This window comes from Loxodonta africana, chromosome 11 (assembly GCF_030014295.1).
Source record: "Loxodonta africana isolate mLoxAfr1 chromosome 11, mLoxAfr1.hap2, whole genome shotgun sequence".
NCBI lineage: Eukaryota > Metazoa > Chordata > Mammalia > Proboscidea > Elephantidae > Loxodonta > Loxodonta africana.
This window is the reverse complement of record NC_087352.1, coordinates 76601133-76619850: the sequence shown is the minus strand read 5'-3', so window position 1 is coordinate 76619850 and position 18718 is coordinate 76601133. Positions and strand designations below refer to the sequence as shown.

Here is an 18718-nt window from a genome sequence, read left to right as displayed (position 1 = left end):
CAGCTTCATTTGCTCAGGGCTCTTTTCATTTCCCCTCTCCCTGCCCCGTCTGCTCACAGTCTTTCATGTCTTCCCTTTTCTCTCAGTAACCGTTTTGGTATTCGCAGGCCATGGTCCTTGATGCTCCTGCTGCCTCCCCCCCCTCCCCCCGTGATAGGCACCCCCCTGACTCCTGTACGTGACAGGGAAACACACCACCTGTTACGGTATCTCAGGTGCCAAGAGATGTCTTTCCTGTGTCATTTTTGAGCTCAGTGGCTGTGGCTTCGGTTTCCCCACCACGCCAGATCCTGATCAGACCCTGCTGTGATGCCCTTTGTGTCCTGTGCAGTTGCTCAACAGAATTCTCAGCGTCAGCCATTATCTCTCTGTCTAGTTCTCCTTCCCTCCTGTGTCCTGCCTACCTGCTGGTCTTTTCAACAGCAAGGGGTGTGAGTTGGGGGAACAAATGTCTCTCCAGTCCATAAATAAGTGACTTTGACATGAAGGATGGAGATATTTGCATAACAGTCGGTAACTCTTACAATTAATTTTTTCCGTTACAAGAGATCATAGCTTTCAATTTGAGGTAATTTCAAACTCATACAAAAATTTTCAAGAATAATAGAGAAATTTTGTATTCCCTCCACTCAGATTCACAAACTGCTAGAATTTTGCCACATGTGCTTCATTATTCTTTCTATACATAACACAAATATGTATGTACTCTGATCCATTTGATAGTAAGTTGCGCACTCTTTAATAATTCAGTGTGATTTACTAGCAAGGATTTTTTTTTTTTTAACATAACCACCATACATTTATTAGCATCAGGAAATTTACAGTTGTTTGTTAAATATCACGGCCAAGCTCAGAGACTTAATGGGAGCGCAAAGGTTCCTGAAAAGGAGATGTGGACACAAGGAGGATAATAGCTGCTGGCTGTTTTTGCCATCCATCTACACAGAAATGCTAAAAATAATAATTGATGGGAACACGTCAGAAAGACATGACAGCCAGCTTTAAAGGGGCATTTGAAGGCTAAATCGGTGACAACTTGATCATCAAAATAAACAATGATGGTTAGTAACGGATCAAACCCCATTCAATAATACTGACAATAAATAAAGAAGGGAAAGATTTTCCTTACAGGAGAATGTCATCTAATAAATACATATAAAATGGAGTTATAAAAATCATTTTGTAGACATACTCTTGAAAAAATCATCAATGAATGCTAAAACAAACCACTGCAGATTGTAGTGAGGAATAGGACATTTAAATACTGTCAGTCTCTCCACAAATCACGTATCATAAGAAAATGTAACTTTTCTAGTGGAGAGATCTGGTGAGTACCACCTTTACCAAGTGATCAATCTTTATATCACCAATAAGTGGACAAATTACATGCTTCCTCATGATGCAAGGAGGACAAAACATAACTTATTTAATATTCCTCCAAAAAATACACAACCTGAATCTAATCCATAAACCGGAATTTAGGGATAATCTCCAAAGGAACTGCTTCGTACTCTTCAAAAATGTTAAAAGACAAGGGCTCAGGAACTGCTCCACGTTGTTGTTGTTGGGTGACCTCCAACTCAGGATGACCTTATGGATAACAGAACAAAACGTTGCCCAGTCCTGAGCCAGCTTCACAATTGTTGCTATGTTTGAGTCAATGGGTTTATCTTTTCTTACTCTGCTCTTGGGACCCTGGGCCTCTGTGTCAACAGCCCAGACTAGCCTGGTGGCTGCTCAGAGACATGTGCCATTCCTTTGCCCCAGGTAACTACCAGCCAAACCCTAGAAACACCACAGTCTAGTTGACTGCCGATTGCAGTTACATGTGTCAAGACTAGGGAAAAAAGGTTCAGCTGAGCCCAGCTCAATTTGCCAACCCACAAAATCGTGAGGTAAATAAGTGGTTTTTAAGCCTCTAAGTTTTGGGTGAGTTTTATGCAACAGACAACAGATATGACTTCCTTACTTTCTGGCACAAGATGTTCCAGGCTCTGGTATTTCCCCTGTCCCAGCCTTGGAATCAGCCATTTTTCCAAGGCCCTGGTTCCTTTCAGTGGACAATTATATTTAGAAACAAAGGTCCGGGACACTAGACGTATTCATCACTACTGGGTTCTCATTGCTTCTATGCCCTTTTAGAGGACAAAGCTAAGAAACTCACACTCGGCTATTTCTACGTCTATATTTTTCTATCTATGGGTAGTCCCCGAATTATGAAGTATTTGAGTTACAATATCATTAGTAATATATACTGCATACGATGTATTATTGTATTATTTGCTGATGCTATCATTCTCAGTCGTTCACGTGAAGATGTTTAATGTTACGATTTACTGTTCAAAGCCACATAGCTGGCAAAAATGAAAACTAAACAGAAAAAACGTCTTCGATTTATGTCGGAACCATCTTATAATGGAGTCGTCAGAAGAGATGAGATAGGGAAGAAACAAGGACCGAACCCCTAGACAAAGAGCCCTGCAACACCTACAACTTGCAACTTACTTATAATACTATGTGTTTGGCTAATGACATAAAACCCCCATCCTGGAATATGTAATAAAGAACAATGTACACCCTTGTGAGATGTTTTTCAGAAGGAACGGCCCCACCTGGTCCCTGGAGCATGCACAGACAACTGCAAGGTGACCAAGGCGACCCACAGATGACTTCTGCCTGGTCCAAGAACCCGAGACAAGAATCGAACCCTAACCACAGGAGGGACAGACTGCACTCACATGAAGAGCCATGTCGGACTGCTTATAGCAAAAAAAGAATTATCTGAAATCCTAGCCACTGATTCGCTATCACCTCACTTCTGTATCTTAGCGAGCAATAAAAGCTCCGAAGACTTGTGCATGGGGAATAGCCTGCTACAGTGCTATACACTCGGCTGCTGCCCCACTGCGCAGTGCTTTTATTTTCTAATAAAGGCTTTCCTTTTAAAAGTCAACCAAGAGATAAGGACTTAGTTTTCTGGGGTCCATGGGTCCCAGCACTGTAACAGTGACGCCCATAGTAAGTCTGTGTTAAAAATTAGTCTGTATTTTAACCTGTATTAAAGATCATGAGTTCATAGTGATACATGTAGGTTGTACAAAAACCGGCTGTGGATCAAATTTGGCCCATGGGCTGCAGCTCACACACCTCTACTCCTTAAGAACAACTCCTGAGAACCTATTTCCCGAGTTGTCGTATGTTGAAAACCTTGAAACCTGAGTGACAAGTTAGCTAGGTATAAAATTTTTTGTTCACACTTTTTTAGAATTTCTGGAAAATCCTGCTTGTCATCTTTCTTTGTATGTCACTCATGAGAAGTCCGATGCCAATCTGATATTCTTGCCCTATATGTGGTCTTTTGGTCCATAGGTACAAAAGGTTACTAATTTATGTTTTAAGTCTGATAGTTTTGTGTTTAGGTTTACTTCTGGGTCAATTTTTTCCAGGCACACCATGGACATTTTTAATATGCAGCTTCAGGTTTCCATTTGTTTCTATAGTTTTAAATATTAGTTCTTTTCCATTATCCTTATATTAAATCTTTGTCTTTCATTTCAACCTGTTTCTAACCCTTTTATTGTGTGAGTCCCAAAATTAAGCTGCTTAAAAATTTTTTTATCAGAATGATGGGTCTGAGCCCCAGCTCCATCTTAGCTTTTGCTTATTTCCCCTCCAACAGTCAAAACCTTAGACAGACTTAAGTACATAACAAAAGAAAGTTTTGTCTGTGGTTAAACTAAAGATATAGACTGTTCCTAAGGGAGGGTCTTGACACAAGGCCCTTATCAGGAATCCCCTCAGCAGCCCTCATGATGTTTTAAGATAATTACCTTGTGACCACCCCATAAAACGCCCCTTAATTGTATATATTTAAACCAATCAACCCAAACTGCCCACATGCACGTTTCCAACCAATTGCTGTAATGCCCTACTTTGAGTTGTCCTGCTTCCTACTTACAAAATCTCATAACTTCCAACCTCAAAAAATGCCTCTGTAACTCCACCATTTTGAAGGCTTGGTTTCATTTTGTGAGATCAGACATACCTGTCCCCAGTTCGAATTGTCTTGAAGCTTCAATAAATCTCATTGGTTTTTTTTTGAGAGTACGCACTCTTACTCATTGACATAATTCTTTATTTCATTTTCATTCTCTTGATTGCTTTTCTCCCTTAATTCAATGCCCATTAATTTTTCATCTGAATCTATTCTGTGGTATTTTGCAATTTGATCTTCATTTCTTTGCTAGTTTTTTGTCTTTTCTAGATTTCCTCACTGGTTTCAATAAATTATTATTTTCTTACCTCCCTCCCTTTTCCCTTGGTTTTTAAATTTGATCCAAGATTTAAAAAAAATTATCTCCAAATACTTGCTTGAGGGTATTTAATGAAGCTTAGTGCATACTGCTTGTTTGTGCTGGGGTAGGGGGCAGGGGGTGGATATTTATGAACTAAAATATTTTGCTTCTCATTGTTTCTTCTTATAGTAGCTTTGTATGGATATGGACCATTTTCGTCTATTCATTTAGTAGACACGGTTGTGGTTCTAGGTGGCTTTCGTGATTCCATGATCAAGAGTACGCTCTCCTGGCAGTGTAGCATAGTACAATTTTTTTAATGAATGAATGGCCTTTTGGTTTCTTTTTTAGTTGAGGAGAAAGTTGGTGGTTCCTTCGATACTGTGGTTCGGTCTTGTTGAAACCTAAATTTTCCCTTCTTGCTTTCTTCCTCTATCACCCAAAGGGTACCTCTTCCTATTAAATCTCTTCTCCCCCAGATGAGACATCTTTTGGAAGCCGGCTCCTTAGATCTTACTTCCTCTTAAATGCCTTGCCTATCATCAGTGTTCTGATCTACCAGATAGTGACACCATAGGACAGAGTAGAACTGCTCCATAGGGTTTCCAAGGAGCGGCTGATGGATCTGAACTGCCAACCTTTTTGGTTCACAGCCATGGCATGCCATGGCTCTTAACCACTGCACCACTAGGGCCCCTTTTTTATGTTTACGGTAACCTTTCTCTTTTCCTAGAGTGATTTCAGTTCACTCTTATGCCCTCTATTCTCTTTCACACCCCAAACCCGTCGCCCCTATCCCCACGCTTTACAAAGGCTTGCAGAAGCTTGAGATAGCTTACTGGAATTTGGCATTACATTTCCCACTTACAGATAAGTTGAAGTTAGCAGTATTCTCTGTCTAGCTGTGCTAAAAGCATTACATGTGGTTTAATTTACTCTTCTTGTTGATTTATATACTTTTTTTGGAGAACATATGAGAAGACTTAGATTAGGCAGCCACCGTTATCCTTGCTTCAAATTAGATTATTTCCCCTAACTATATTTCTTGTCTCGAAAGCCTGTCAAATGGAAGGCTCTGCCCCTCAGTTGCTTCTTCCTAAACTGGCAAACCCCCACAGGGCAAAGTGGTCCTACATGCTAGCTTCACCTCTCTGGACTTTCTCCTCCTGCGTTTTGGTCCATTTACAACTGACTGTATTTATAACATTTTGTTTTACAGGAAGGAAGATATTTCTTATATTTTGCCCAGACATTTTAAGTTTTCTTCAGCTGGAAGGCTAAATTATCTAGTGTGGCATTACCAGAATCAGGTCTGAAATGTATTTACTTACAACAGGTTCAATAAACACTGATCTTCCTTACTACCAGGATGTAAATGGTTTACCCAAGTTTGTAACCAGGGATCAGACATGACACATTTAAAGACGAAATTAATTTGTTCATGTATAACAAGGCTATCAAAGTCTGTAACAACAAGAACTGTACTTCACTTTTAGAAACAATGACAACAAAACTTCCCCAGGCAATTGGTCTGGTTCAATCTGCAATAATATGGTTGGCATACATTTCAAATAAAGAATATGGTTAAGTCTTGAGAAACAAAGTTTAAAAAAAAAAGGCATCTAATAAATCTATACAGTGAATATCATGTCTTTATTCTATTTACAAGTACATTTGTTATAAATATAATACATTTTTGAAAAGCTTATTTTTAATTACCTTGAGTGGATTTATATTTTAAACAGATCAACTCAATTGTTAAAGTTACATAATAAAGAATATGATAATTTAAATGACAAAAAAAACTCATGTTGTGAAATAGTGCACTCTATACTGAGATGAATGAGGAAAAAAAGTCAAACTCCTTTCAAAAGTATATTCAAAGCATTGGAAAAAACTTTTATTTATCTTTTTACAAAGTTATGTATAAGCCATAGGGACCACCAGATACTGAAATATGAAGACTCTATAACCAAAGTTCAAAACTGATTTTAGAGAATTGTGTGAAGCAAGACAGCAAAATCTGTATTTAACACTCTATAGTACTTCACAGTAAAGCTGGAATTTATAAACTAATGGCTTAACAGGAGTATCGTCAACAAGGTTTTTCCTTCCTCAAAATCATCTCCTAATCATATACCACCAATCAGCTGTCACAGCAGACTCAGACAGGTGCACAGATATGCTGAAATTCTGTATTATGAGCGTATGAATTATTACCAGGGTTTAGAGAAATACAAAAGAAGAATAAGTATTCTCAGTCCAACGTGCTTTGCGTCATCAAAAAACTGACAAGTCAAAGTATTTTGAGTGATCTGACAACAACCTCCATAACAAGTTATTTCAAATACTGCTGTAAACCCATTCCGCAAAATAAAACTGATCCTTGCGTTTTCAGTACAAATTTTTAAGTCGTCACACACTATTGATGATGATCAGGGCAGGCATGGAGTTCTGCTGACTTGTTTCAAACACTGTAACTTGGTCCGATAACTTAGCAAATACCCTAGGAGTTCCAAGGTTATAAACACCTGTATGAACAAAGCATGCTTTCAGCTGCAAACTGTGAATCTCTTGGCTTTTAAGCTGAAGTTTATATTGTGTTTGTCCAAGCCACGTGAACGATCCATGGATTTCCAATGCTTCTGGACTATGGGGGAAGGAAAATGGTAAGTTGTAGAGTTTTTTTTCCTTTATAATTTTTCCCAAAGTCTTATCATATCCCTTTAATCTAGCAATTTTATTTCTAGAAATTATTTTATGAAGCCAACTGTTTATTAATAATGACAATAGTTATTACTATTATATAATAAAAAATTATAATAGCTAACATTTATTAACAACTACCATTTTCTAGGTACAAGGCTGAGTGGATTATCTCATTTAATGCTCACCAAAAAACAAACCCATTGCCGTCGAGTCGATTCCGACTCATAGTGACCCTATAGGGCTGAGCAGAACTGCTCCACAGAGTTTCCAAGGAGCGCCTCGTGGATTTGAACTGCCAACCCTTTGGTTAGCAGCCGTAGCACTTTAACCACTATGCCACCAGGGTTTCCGATAGCTAGTAAATGACAGAACTGGACTTCAAATCTGAGTTTCTAACCACTCGGTCATACGTGCATAAAAACAAATGTATATACAAGAATGCTTATGTCTCTGTACTGTTTATAATATTAAAAAATAGAAAATAATCCAGTGCCCACCGAAAAGACATCAGTAAATTAATTCATGGTACACATAATTGTACACACAATGTGCTGCATTTCTGGGAGCTGCCCCATAGTCTATGGTGTTATACAGTATTCAGTATGTACTTCATATTACTTTCCTAAAATGCAAAAAAAATTCTGAATTGCAAAAAGCATCTGGCTCTAAAAGTATCAGATATGGGAATGTGGGCCTGGACTTTTTAAAAGTATTTTATAACCACACACACACACACACACACAAAAACCTTTAATAAGCTACTAGCACAAACTTGCTGATTTTTGATTAGAGTTCTTTATCACCAACACACTTTCATGAAGTATTCTGCTTCTGGCAAAAATCATTTGCTGCTTCTGAAAATTTCTTTCCATTTTGTCACTATTGTATGTCAGGACAATCCTCTATGGTCTTACGTAACACCAAACAAAGAATAGGAGCAAGTCCAAGCAAACTTCCTCTATCCATGGTAGGTAATTATTTGCATAATTTCAAAATATTAAATTCTCTCAGATCATTTTAAACCTTAAACTAAAACATAATTTTGCACTAGATAAATCTTTACCTGGTTGTTTTATGCCGAAGATCAACTATTACATCCACATCAGTTTTAGAACAATTGGAAAGTAAAAGGGTGACTGGTACTAAACAAAGGCTATGGAAGAAAAATAAACAAAGGTTGGCTGTGGATTTTTTTCTTAAATACAGAACTTTCTTGAAATTAACGTGTAAGAATACCTAACACAGGATAAGCTCCTTAAAAACAACTAAAGAGAAAAAACTGAATTCCAACATCACTCAAGACAAATTATTTGTGTAAAACATATTAACACAATGCCTGAATACTAAATACCAGAATACACACACACAACCATTTATTTCCATTTGTAATAGTTAATCTTTCAATACAACTGAAGTTTTTCAAGGTAGTTCTTTACCCAAATGAAGAACAAAAATAATTTCAACTAAGAAAGACAATAAATAAATAAATCATTAAAATGCAAACAATCCTGTCCTCTTTAGGTTTACTGAAAATTACCTTATTTAAGAACCTGGCCTAGACATTTGTTTTTCTACCCAATCTGCATAAAGCCATGACGTTTTGCATAAGAATTATTTCTATACAAGTTAGGAGGAAAGCACTTTCAAGCGGACACATTTGTTCAAGTAACCTAGTTCTCTGTATCACTATATAATCAATAACTTACTAAAGCATAGTAGAAAGAAAAGACAGTGCTAGCAGAGGATTTGTGAAAAGACTGGTATAGATTTCAAATCAGGAACATAATAAATGAATATAACCTACGCACAAAGGAAGCCTGGTTACATATTATTATTTACATTTTACTTTATAAACACAAAGAAAAAGAAAAAAGTAACCTTATAAGCTCACACAAAAGAACTATTTTAAAATCTGCTCAGATAATACATTTTATGCTTTCAGAAATTTTACATCCTCTGAGTAAAACGAGAAATGTGGGCATCTGGATGTCTCCTGATCCAAAACTGAACTCATTATCTTCATTTCTCCTCTTCCTGCACTCACTGTCAGGGAAAAGCCCCACCATCTACCCCAGCCAGACCTTAGGCAACACGCTGACTCCTCCTCTGATTTCACTAGCCCCATTCCCAGTTGTATGTTGTTATTCACAAACTCCTGTCAATTCTCTTTCCTGCACATCTCTGGAATCTGACTGCTTTATCTTCATTTTCCTTATAAATCTGAGTCCTCATGTCTCTGGTTTACGGCAAGTCTCTTATTTAGCGTCCTTCTGCAATCCATTCTTCACACTCTGTCCCTCACACTTGAGGGTACATCAGAGTCACTTGGGAGGTCTGTTCATCCTTTCGTGCTTGGCAGTACATACAGTGACTATGGACTGCTGTTTTCAGCCCCTGGGGTTTACTGGGAAGCTGCGGTATCATTGACAGTGTGTGCTGCCGCAAGACGGGCCTTTATGACTGTTTGAAACCAAAGAAACGGGCATATGCTGCAAATTACAATTTTCACAGGGTATTGCATGAGGTGTCTGAATATCTGGTAGGAAAAATTTAGATTCTGCAAATTTTTATTTGTTACACATAATGTACCAAGAGACACTGGTAGGAACTCTGGGGGTATAATTAGTGGTACTTTTTAGGGTAGGCTTATGGGATGGTGCAAGGAAAAAAAAAATACTATAAAAAATTCAGGCATATTAATGATTCAGAATGCTTCCATTAATGAAAACACACAGTACCAACAAAAAAATTCAAAGCATGAAATAACTGAGTCGCCAAAGGGTTAAAACAGACTGTTGGGCCCCACTTGAGAGTTTCTGATTCAGTAGGTATAGAGTAACAATGACAACCAAAAAACCCAAACCCGTTGCTGTCAAGCAGATTCTGACTCACGGTGACCCTAGGAGAGAGTAGAACTGCCCCACAGGGTTTCCAACGAGCAGCTAGTGGATTCAAACTGCCGACCTTTTGGTTAGCAGCTGAGATCTTAACCACTGCACCCAGGTGCGGAGTAGCACTCAAGAATTTGCATTTCTAGTCAGTTTCCAAATGATGCTGATCCTGCTTGTCTGGGATGACATTTTGAAAACCACTGCTTTACACAGTGTTGTTGTTGTTGTTAGGTGCCATGGAGTCGGTTCCGACTCATAGCAACCCTATGCACAACGGAACGAAACACTGCCCAGTCCTGTGCCATCCTCACAATCGTTGTTATGCTTGAGCCCACTGTTGTAGCCACTGTGTCAATCCATTTTGTTGAGGGTCTTCCTCTTTTTCATTCACCCTCTACTTTACCAGGCAACTTTACACAACAGTCCTTTTTAAACGCTAACCTATGAAGCCACATGCAGTACCTTAAAGAGACCAAAGTGCTGACAATTATTCACCTATCCTCAAACTCCAATTATTTGGCATTGTTTTCATTCTGTGATGCTTCATTTTAACCCACTGGTCTACTTTAGTTCTATCAAATCTTTAGTTCTACTGAATCTGTCCTGCTTTACATACTTCCCCGAACTGCCTAGGCTCCATGCTGTTTTTCAGCCCGAACAGAATCATGTGGAGAACTCCTGAATATTCCAGCCTCAATGTACAGCCAAGGCTGAAAACCACTGAGGTTAAAAAGAACACCATGGATAATGGTCTGAGACTAGAAGGACCCTAGAGGTCATGGTCCCTGGATCTTCTGTTAGCCTAAAACTGGAACCATTCCCAAAGCCAACTCTTCAGATAGGGATTGGACTGGACTATAAGACAGAAAATGATACTGGTGAGGAGTAAGCTTCTTGGTTCAAGTAGACACATGAGACTATGTGGGCAGCTCCTGTCTGGAGGCGAGATGAGAAGGCAGAGGGGGAAAGGAGTTGGCTGAAGGGACACGGGGAACACAGGGTGGAGAGAAGTGTGCTGTGTCATTAGAGGGAGAGCAACTAGGAGTACATAGCAAGGTGTATATATATTTTTATATGAGAGACAGACTTGATTTGTTAACTTTCACTTAAAGCACAAGTAAAAAAAAAAAAAAAAAACACCATGGAATCTAAGCTATTCAAGACAGGTTTGGTAAATAGGGACAAAGTAGAACAGTGGGTTAAAATGAAACACCATGGGATAAAAACTTGCATGGAAGTATGTGAAGACAAAGTGGTTTAACAGGGATAAGGTATAAAAGTTTTTTTTCCCCCCCCTCAACTTTGGCTGCATATTAGAAATCACTTGGAGAGCTTTAGAAAACCCGATGCCCAGCCCCCACCACAGGCCAATCAAATCGGAATCTCTGGGGGTAGGACTAAAGCATGTGCATTTCTTAAATTCCTCCATGTGATCCAAGTACGCATCAGTGTCAAAGACACACAGAATGAGTACTGCACAACATAAGACCTTGACAAAGATTTAAGACCAAAAGTATTTAAATAGTAACTTAAATAGCTAAATTTTAAAAACTCTAATAATAGGAGGTGGTAGTAAAAAGTTAGAGCAGAGGAAATTCTCATACACTGTTGGTGGTTGCTCTTGTTCAGTGCCGTTGAGTCAATTCTGACTCATAGTGACCCTATGTATAAAAGAACAAAACACCGCCCAGTCCAGCACCACCCTCACAACCATTGCTATGGGTTATGTATTGAACTGTGTCTCCCAAAAAGGTGTGTCAACTTGGTTAGGCCATAATTCTTAGTATTGTGTGACTGTCCACCATTTTGTCATCTGATGTGATTTTCCTGTGTGTTGTGAATCCTACCTTTATGATGTTAATGAGGTATTATTAGAGGCAGTTATGTTAATGAGGCAGGACTCAATCTACTACATTAGGTTGTGTTTTAAGTCAGTCTCTTTTGAGATATAAAAGAGAGAAGTGAGCAGAGAAGAGTGGGACCTCATACCATCAAGAAAGTAGTGCCAGGGTCCCTACGCTGAGAAGCTCCCAGTCCAGAGGAAGACTGAGGGCAAGGACCTTACTCCAGACCAACAAAGACAGGAAGCCTTCCCCTGGAGATGACACCCTGAATTTGGTCTTCTAACCTGCTAGACTATGAAAAAATAAACTTCGATTTGGTGAAGCCATGCATTTGTGGTGTTTCTTATAGCAGCACTAGAATAACTAAGACACTATGTATGTTTGAGCCCATTGTTGCAGCCACTGTGTCAATCCATCCTGATGGTTTTCCTCTTTTTCACTGACCCTCTACTTTACCAAGCATGATATCCTTCTCCAGAGACTGGTCCTTCCCGATAACCCATCCAAGGGTACGTGAGACAAAGTCTCACCATCCTTCCTTCTAAGGAGCGTTCTGGCTGTACTTCTTCCAAGACGGATTCATTTATTCTTCTGGCAACCCATGGTATATTCAATATTCTTCACCAATGCCATAAGTCAAAAAAGATAGAAACAACCTAAATGCCCACCAACAGAAGAATGGATAAACAAACTATGGTACATACACACAATGGAGTAGTATGCTACGATAAAGAACAATGATGAATCTGTGAAGCATCTCAAAACATGGATGAATCTGGAGGGCATTATGCTGAGCAAAATAAGTCAATCACAAAAGGGCAAATATTGTATGAGACAAGTACTGTGAAAACTCATGAAAAGGTTTACACACAAAAAAAAACAATCTTTGATGGTTACGAGGGAGGAGAGGGGTAGGGACAGAAGAACACTAAATAGATAAATGGCAACTTGGGTGAAGGTTAAGACAATACATAATACTGAGGAAGCCAGCACAACTTGTCCACGGCCAAGGTCTTAGAAACTCCCAAGACACATCCAAACTCCCTGAGGGACCGAATTACTGGGCTGAGGGCTATGGGTACCAAGGTCTTGGGGAACATCTAGCTCAACTGGCATAACACAGTTTACAAAGAAAATGTTCTACATTCTACTTCAGTTAGTAGCACCTGGGGTCTTAAAGGCTTGTGAGCAGCCATCTAAGATACTCCACTGGTTTTATTCCGTCGGGAGCAACGGAGAATAAAGAAAACCAAAGACACAAGAGAAACATTAGTCCAAAGGACCAATGCATCACAACCACCAGAGCCTCCACCAGACTGAGTCCAGTACAACTAGATAGTGCCCGGCTGCCACCACTGATTGCTCTGACAGGGATCACAATAGACGGTCCCAGACAGAGCTGGAGAAAAATGGTGAACGAAATTCTAACTCACAAAAAAAGACCAGACTTACTGGCCTGACAGAGACTGGAGAAACCCCAAGAGTATGGTCCCCGACACCCTTCTGGCTCAGTAATGAAGCCAATCCTGAGGTTCATCCTCCAGTCAAAGATTAGACAGGCCCATAAAACAAAACAAGATTAAAGGGCCGCACCAGCCCAGGGGCAGGGACTAGAAGGCAGGAGGGGACAGGAAAGCTGGTAATATGGAACCCAAGGTTGAGAAGGGAGAGTGTGGACATGTTGTGGGGTTGGTAACCAATGTCACAAAACACTGTGTATATTAACTGTTCAATGAGAAGCTAGTTTGGTCTGTAAAATTTTATCTAAAGTATAATAATAATAAAAAAAAAATTTTTTAAAAGAATAAACAGACTGGGGGAAAGTGGCCCACAAAGTCAAAACCAGAAGCAGTTGCCTGTGCTACAAAACGGATAGAGCATCATGAAATTCTGAGGTTAAGAGCCACAAAATCCTATCTTATTAGGAAGACATTCTGGCCTTTTGAGTTTTTTTTTTTTATGGTAAAAATAGTTCTTCGATTTGGTTAGGTCTTCTGAAGTGGTCCTTGGAGGTGGCAGTGTGCTCCTCCAGGCAGCACGGCCCTTAAATAACATTTAGGAATGAGGGAATAGATAAGCAGAAACAAGTCATATATCAATATTTTCTCAATGTCTGACCCTGTCCAAGGAATACCATCAGGAAACGGGGAGAGGTTGGCCATCAGAGTCAGGAATCCAGCATCACTAATTTTCTTATTGGACTATCAACTAAAAATGCTAATTACAAAGATATATTGTGAGAACATTCATGATTTAAAAAAACATGTAAGAGATAATTGAATGAAAAAATGCCTAGGTCAGTGGCTGACACACAGCAGTTAAATCTGAATACAAAAATCTACTTCCCATTTCACTACCAAGAACCAGTAGATGTTAATAAACTGAAAAACTGTTGGGAGTCCAAGCTGGGCTGGTGGTGGTTCAGATTTCCACCAGCTAGAGTAGAGAGATTTGTAATACATAGATATCAGGGTAGAAGTCTCAGAAAGTTATTGCCTTCTTATTTGAGCTTAATCATTAAAAAAAAAAATATATATATATATATACACACACACCATAATTCAAATGCATCAATTCTTCTTCAGCCTTCCTTATTCATTGTCCATCTTTGCTTTTTAACACTTTACAGAGGTCCTTTGCAGCAGATTTGCCCAATACTTTGACTTTTTTTTTTTTGACAATACTTTGGCTGTTGCTTCCATGGGCAATGACTGTGGCTCCAAGGAACATGAAATCCTAGAGAACTTCGATCTTTTCTCCGTTTACCATGATGTTGCTTATTGGTTCAGTTGTGAGGATTTTTGTTTTCTGTTGAGGTGTAATCCACACTGAATGCTGTGGTCTTTGTTCTTCATTAGTAAGTGCTTCAAGTCTTCTTCATTTTCAGCAGGCAAGACTGTGTCATCTGCATATTGCAGATTAATTAGTCTTCCTCCAATCCTGATGATGCATTCTTCTTCATGTAGTCCAGCTTCTCAGATTATTTGCAGACTGAATAAGCACGGTGAAATGATACAACCCTGACATACGCTTTTCCTGATTTTAAACCATGCAGTATTTCCTTATTCTGTTCGAACAACTGCCTCTTGGTCTACATACAGTTTCACATGAGCACAATTAAGTATTCTAGAATTCCATTCTTTGAGACATTACCCATAATTTATTATGATCAACACAGTCGAACGCCTTTGCGTAGTCAATGAAACATAGATGAACATCTTTCTCGTATTCTCTGCTTTCAGCCAAGATCCATCTGACATCAGCAATGGTATCCCTTGTTCCACATCCTCTTCTGAGTCCGGCTTGAGTTTCTGGCAGCTCCTTGTCAATGTATTGCTGCACTCATTTTTCGATTATCTTCAGCAAAATTTTACTTGCATGTGATATTAATGATACTGTTCAGTAATTTCCACATTCCATTGGATCACTTTTCTTTGGAATGAGCACATATATGGATCTCTTCCAGTGGGGTGGTCAGGTAGCAGTCTTCCAAATTTCCTGGCATAGACAAGTGAGCGCTTCCAGTGTTGCATCCCATATTACTGGTGGGATGTGCAAATTGGTAAAGTCGTTTTGCTTACTTACCCCTAGGTAAATAAGCAAAAAAAAAAAGGCAAGCACACATGCACCAAGGGGTGCATACAAAAATATTCACAGCAGCAGAATTCAAATAGTTCAAAACTGAAAATAATTCAATAGATAAAAGAATTCTGGTATTTTTGTATATATTCATATGACAATGAAAACTAATTCTACAGTTTCATGCAACAGAAAACTCAATATTGAATGAAAGCTGGAGAGAAGAAGAATATACTCTATATAATTCCACTTACATAATAAAGTTTAAAAAATACACAAAATATAAAATTTGGAGAGGCATACCTAATTAGAAAAAGTATAACGAGGGTAGTGACTATGAGGGAGTACAAGGGGGCTTCTGAAACACTAGCAATACGCTATTTCTTGAATAGAGGTAATTATTTGGGTGTTAGCTTTGTGAAAAATTGTGGCCATACATTTTTGTTTTTGAGCACTTTTGTGTGAGTTATATTTCACAAGGAAAAGGGTTAAGTTACTTTTAAAATATTGTTTATCTTAAGTCTCTGCTGAAGTCTTAATTTTGCCCAGCACTTTGTGAGTCTTTAGCCAGCTTCTTCTCATCCTCTGAGTAGTTATCCTAACATTTCTTTTTTTTTTTTTAATTCTCTACTTTTATTCTCTTATCTCCTAGATTACTTTCAGCAGTTAACCATGCTCCTACACAACCCCCCCAAATACAGAGACTCTTCTTGATGTGTATATTTCTTAAAAATTTCTCACTACTTTCTTGTTTCCCTGTTTCAATAGCAAGGAGGTACCTTCTTCAGTCCAAAGCTAATCCTATCTTCTGTTCTTTGGTACATATCTTCTCTCCTCAATCTGCCATACCATGCTTTCACCTTCACTATAGAGTGACATTTTTCTGTAAAACCATGAATGACTTTATTGTCGGACCCAAAAAACAAGTTTTCTGTCCACTTAGTACTTGACGTTTCTGCAGCCTTTTAAACTGTTATGTACTTCTCTCTCCTTAAACTGTTCTCACTCAACCTTTGAGATACCACTTACCATTTATTGGTCTTTTCTTCCTAATTTTTTGACTGCTCCTTCTCAGTCTTCATGGGCTCCTTTTTCCTTAGCTCATTTCTCAGATGTCATTGCTCTGCAGGTTACTATTCTCTCTTTGTTCTATCCTACCCTGACCCCAGACCCATCTAGGGTAATTTTACAAGAATTCATACCTTCAATTATCACTTACAGCTTGGCGATTCCCAAATTTATAGCTCTAAGAGGCTTCTCTTCATCTCATTTCTGCAAAGCTGAAACTTTTTGAACCCTTATGTGATTTAGGACCTTTTATTTTCAGAACTTTAAGTTTATACATTGAAGCTATTTACCAAGATATCACTCTCCTAGCACTTAATAAATCTTAAGTAAACGATGTTGCCTAAATTTGAGCTGTTGAATGAATCCATATTGTAGCCATGTCTTAGGTTTAATTTCTGTGTCTAAAACAAAAATGATATACTTCCCTCCTGTTTTTGACTTAACAATAAACTGCTCCTCAAAGGGAAACTTTAGGCAACTCAGTGGTGGCTAAGGCAATATCCATCTTAAACCACAGTTGCAACATAAAGCAACTGTAGTAGAGGTAAATTACTTAAGAGTAATTCCTATCACTCTATTATTTTAAATTTCTTCTTCAATATTTGGGTTAATGTCATTGCAAAACTAAAGAAATGTGTGTGGTATTGTAGGAAGTTTTTACAAATAAATCTCAAACCTTTTTAGATGAAATGGGTGATTAAATGATTCTGGATAGTGAAGACTTGTTTTAATGAGACTAGACAGCTGCTCTACTGATGGTCTTGAAGAAACTGTAGTGTTTTCTGGCCTGACAAATTTTAGTAGTTCCATTTCTGGTGGTTCCTGAGAAAAGAAAAGAAAAATTTATGACAATGAAATCACTGCCTTGTTAAAAGAAAAAAGTATGGCATATACAAACAAAAGACATTAAAACCAGTTGAGATAAATGTAAAGCAAGAAAAGTACTTTTTTTGGTGTAATTTAAAATAACAGCTCATAGCATTTGCGAAGTAATCTGGGATGAAAAAAATCAAGATCTGGAATCATTTATTCATTCCCCATTTATTATGTGCTGTAGTCAAACCTGAATTCTAGAACCTTCATTTATTAGTCCTGTTAAAGTGGATAAGTTATTTCATAGAGACTTAATTTCTCCATATGTAAAAAGGGGGTCATAATAATAATACTTTCTAAAGGTTGTGAGGTTCTCATCTGCTAAAATTGTTTAGGACTTAAGGTACAGACATTCAATTGTATAGAGCCTGTTTTAATAGTTAAGATCTAAAGCTGCCTTAAAATTTCATTTTAAAAATAGATTGCTATATTTTATAGTGTTTCAACTATACTAGTCAAAAGTTAACATGCATACAAAAGTCTTAATATAGTGTCAGGCACATTGTAAACATTTCAAAAAATATTATCATCTAAATGGAAACAGAGAATAATGACCCATTTCTACTATCATTATTTTCTTTCTCGGTTATTCTTCTTCCATTCTCCTTCACCATCCAGGAGAATTCTGATTTTTAATTTCCTGCTAACCATGTAGTTTGATCGAGCCCAGAGATTCACAAGCTACAGCCCATGGGCCAAATTTAGCCTGCCCTCTGTTTTTGTAAATATTTATTGAAACATAGCCACATCCATATGTTTATATACTATATAAATACTTTTAAACCCAGTGGCAAAGTTGAGTAATTCTGGCAGAGACCGTCTAGCCCACAAAACCTAAAATATTTACTATCTGACTTGTTACAGTAAAATTTGCTGACCCCTGATCTATACAACTGCAAAAGCAAGAGCTAAATTTGCTGGAAATAGAATAACTGTGCCATTGGTTCCAATGGTGAAAGATTCCAGATTAATTCTACTGACAAAGCAACAAATTAACCATAATATATTTGAGTAGCATCCTAGTGGTACTGGTAAAACAAGGACAAATGAAACACAAGTAAAAAGAGTTCACTTCCTAGGACCAGGTAAATGAGAGTCTTCTATAACTGAACGTAAGAAAAATTCATTTGCATAAAATATTTCAGACATTAAACATGGTCAATTAGAGATTCAAATACAGGAGCAGTGTGCTCTTGGTACATAAGCAATGTTAGTGTATGCCAAAATTGGGTGGACTAGTTGCCTGCCTTGCAGGAGGTCTCAAAATATAACTTACTTTGGTGATTTCACCCTTGTCTAGGATCTGTCACTCAGACTTACAGACTCGGGTAATCAATCTCATTAATTTCTCAGAGTTCAGTTACTAAATCACTATAACACAGTTCCTTCAGATTAATGTACAAAGCCAGACTGTCCATGTAACAGTATATAATGATAAACATAGCTTTCCAACAGCCTG

The 18718-nt window shown here is 38.1% G+C and overlaps 2 protein-coding genes across 10 annotated transcripts in view; both read right to left on the bottom strand.

Moving 5' to 3' along the window:
* B4GALT6 (beta-1,4-galactosyltransferase 6) overlaps positions 1–18718 on the bottom strand; it is a 347211-nt gene that overhangs the window by 229900 nt on the left and 98593 nt on the right. The window lies entirely within an intron of this gene.
* The window catches only part of TRAPPC8 (trafficking protein particle complex subunit 8), a 113455-nt gene continuing 95506 nt past the window's right edge, over positions 770–18718 (bottom strand). For all 9 annotated transcript variants that reach the window (XM_010586788.3, XM_023543904.2, XM_003406339.4 and 6 more), the window contains 3 exons: positions 17063–17208; positions 8068–8157; positions 770–6945 (listed from right to left, as the gene is read on the bottom strand). In XM_010586788.3, the coding sequence (XP_010585090.2) occupies positions 6711–6945; positions 8068–8157; positions 17063–17208 (471 nt within the window). In that variant the 3' untranslated portion in view covers positions 770–6710. The remainder of the gene's footprint in view (positions 6946–8067; positions 8158–17062; positions 17209–18718) is intronic.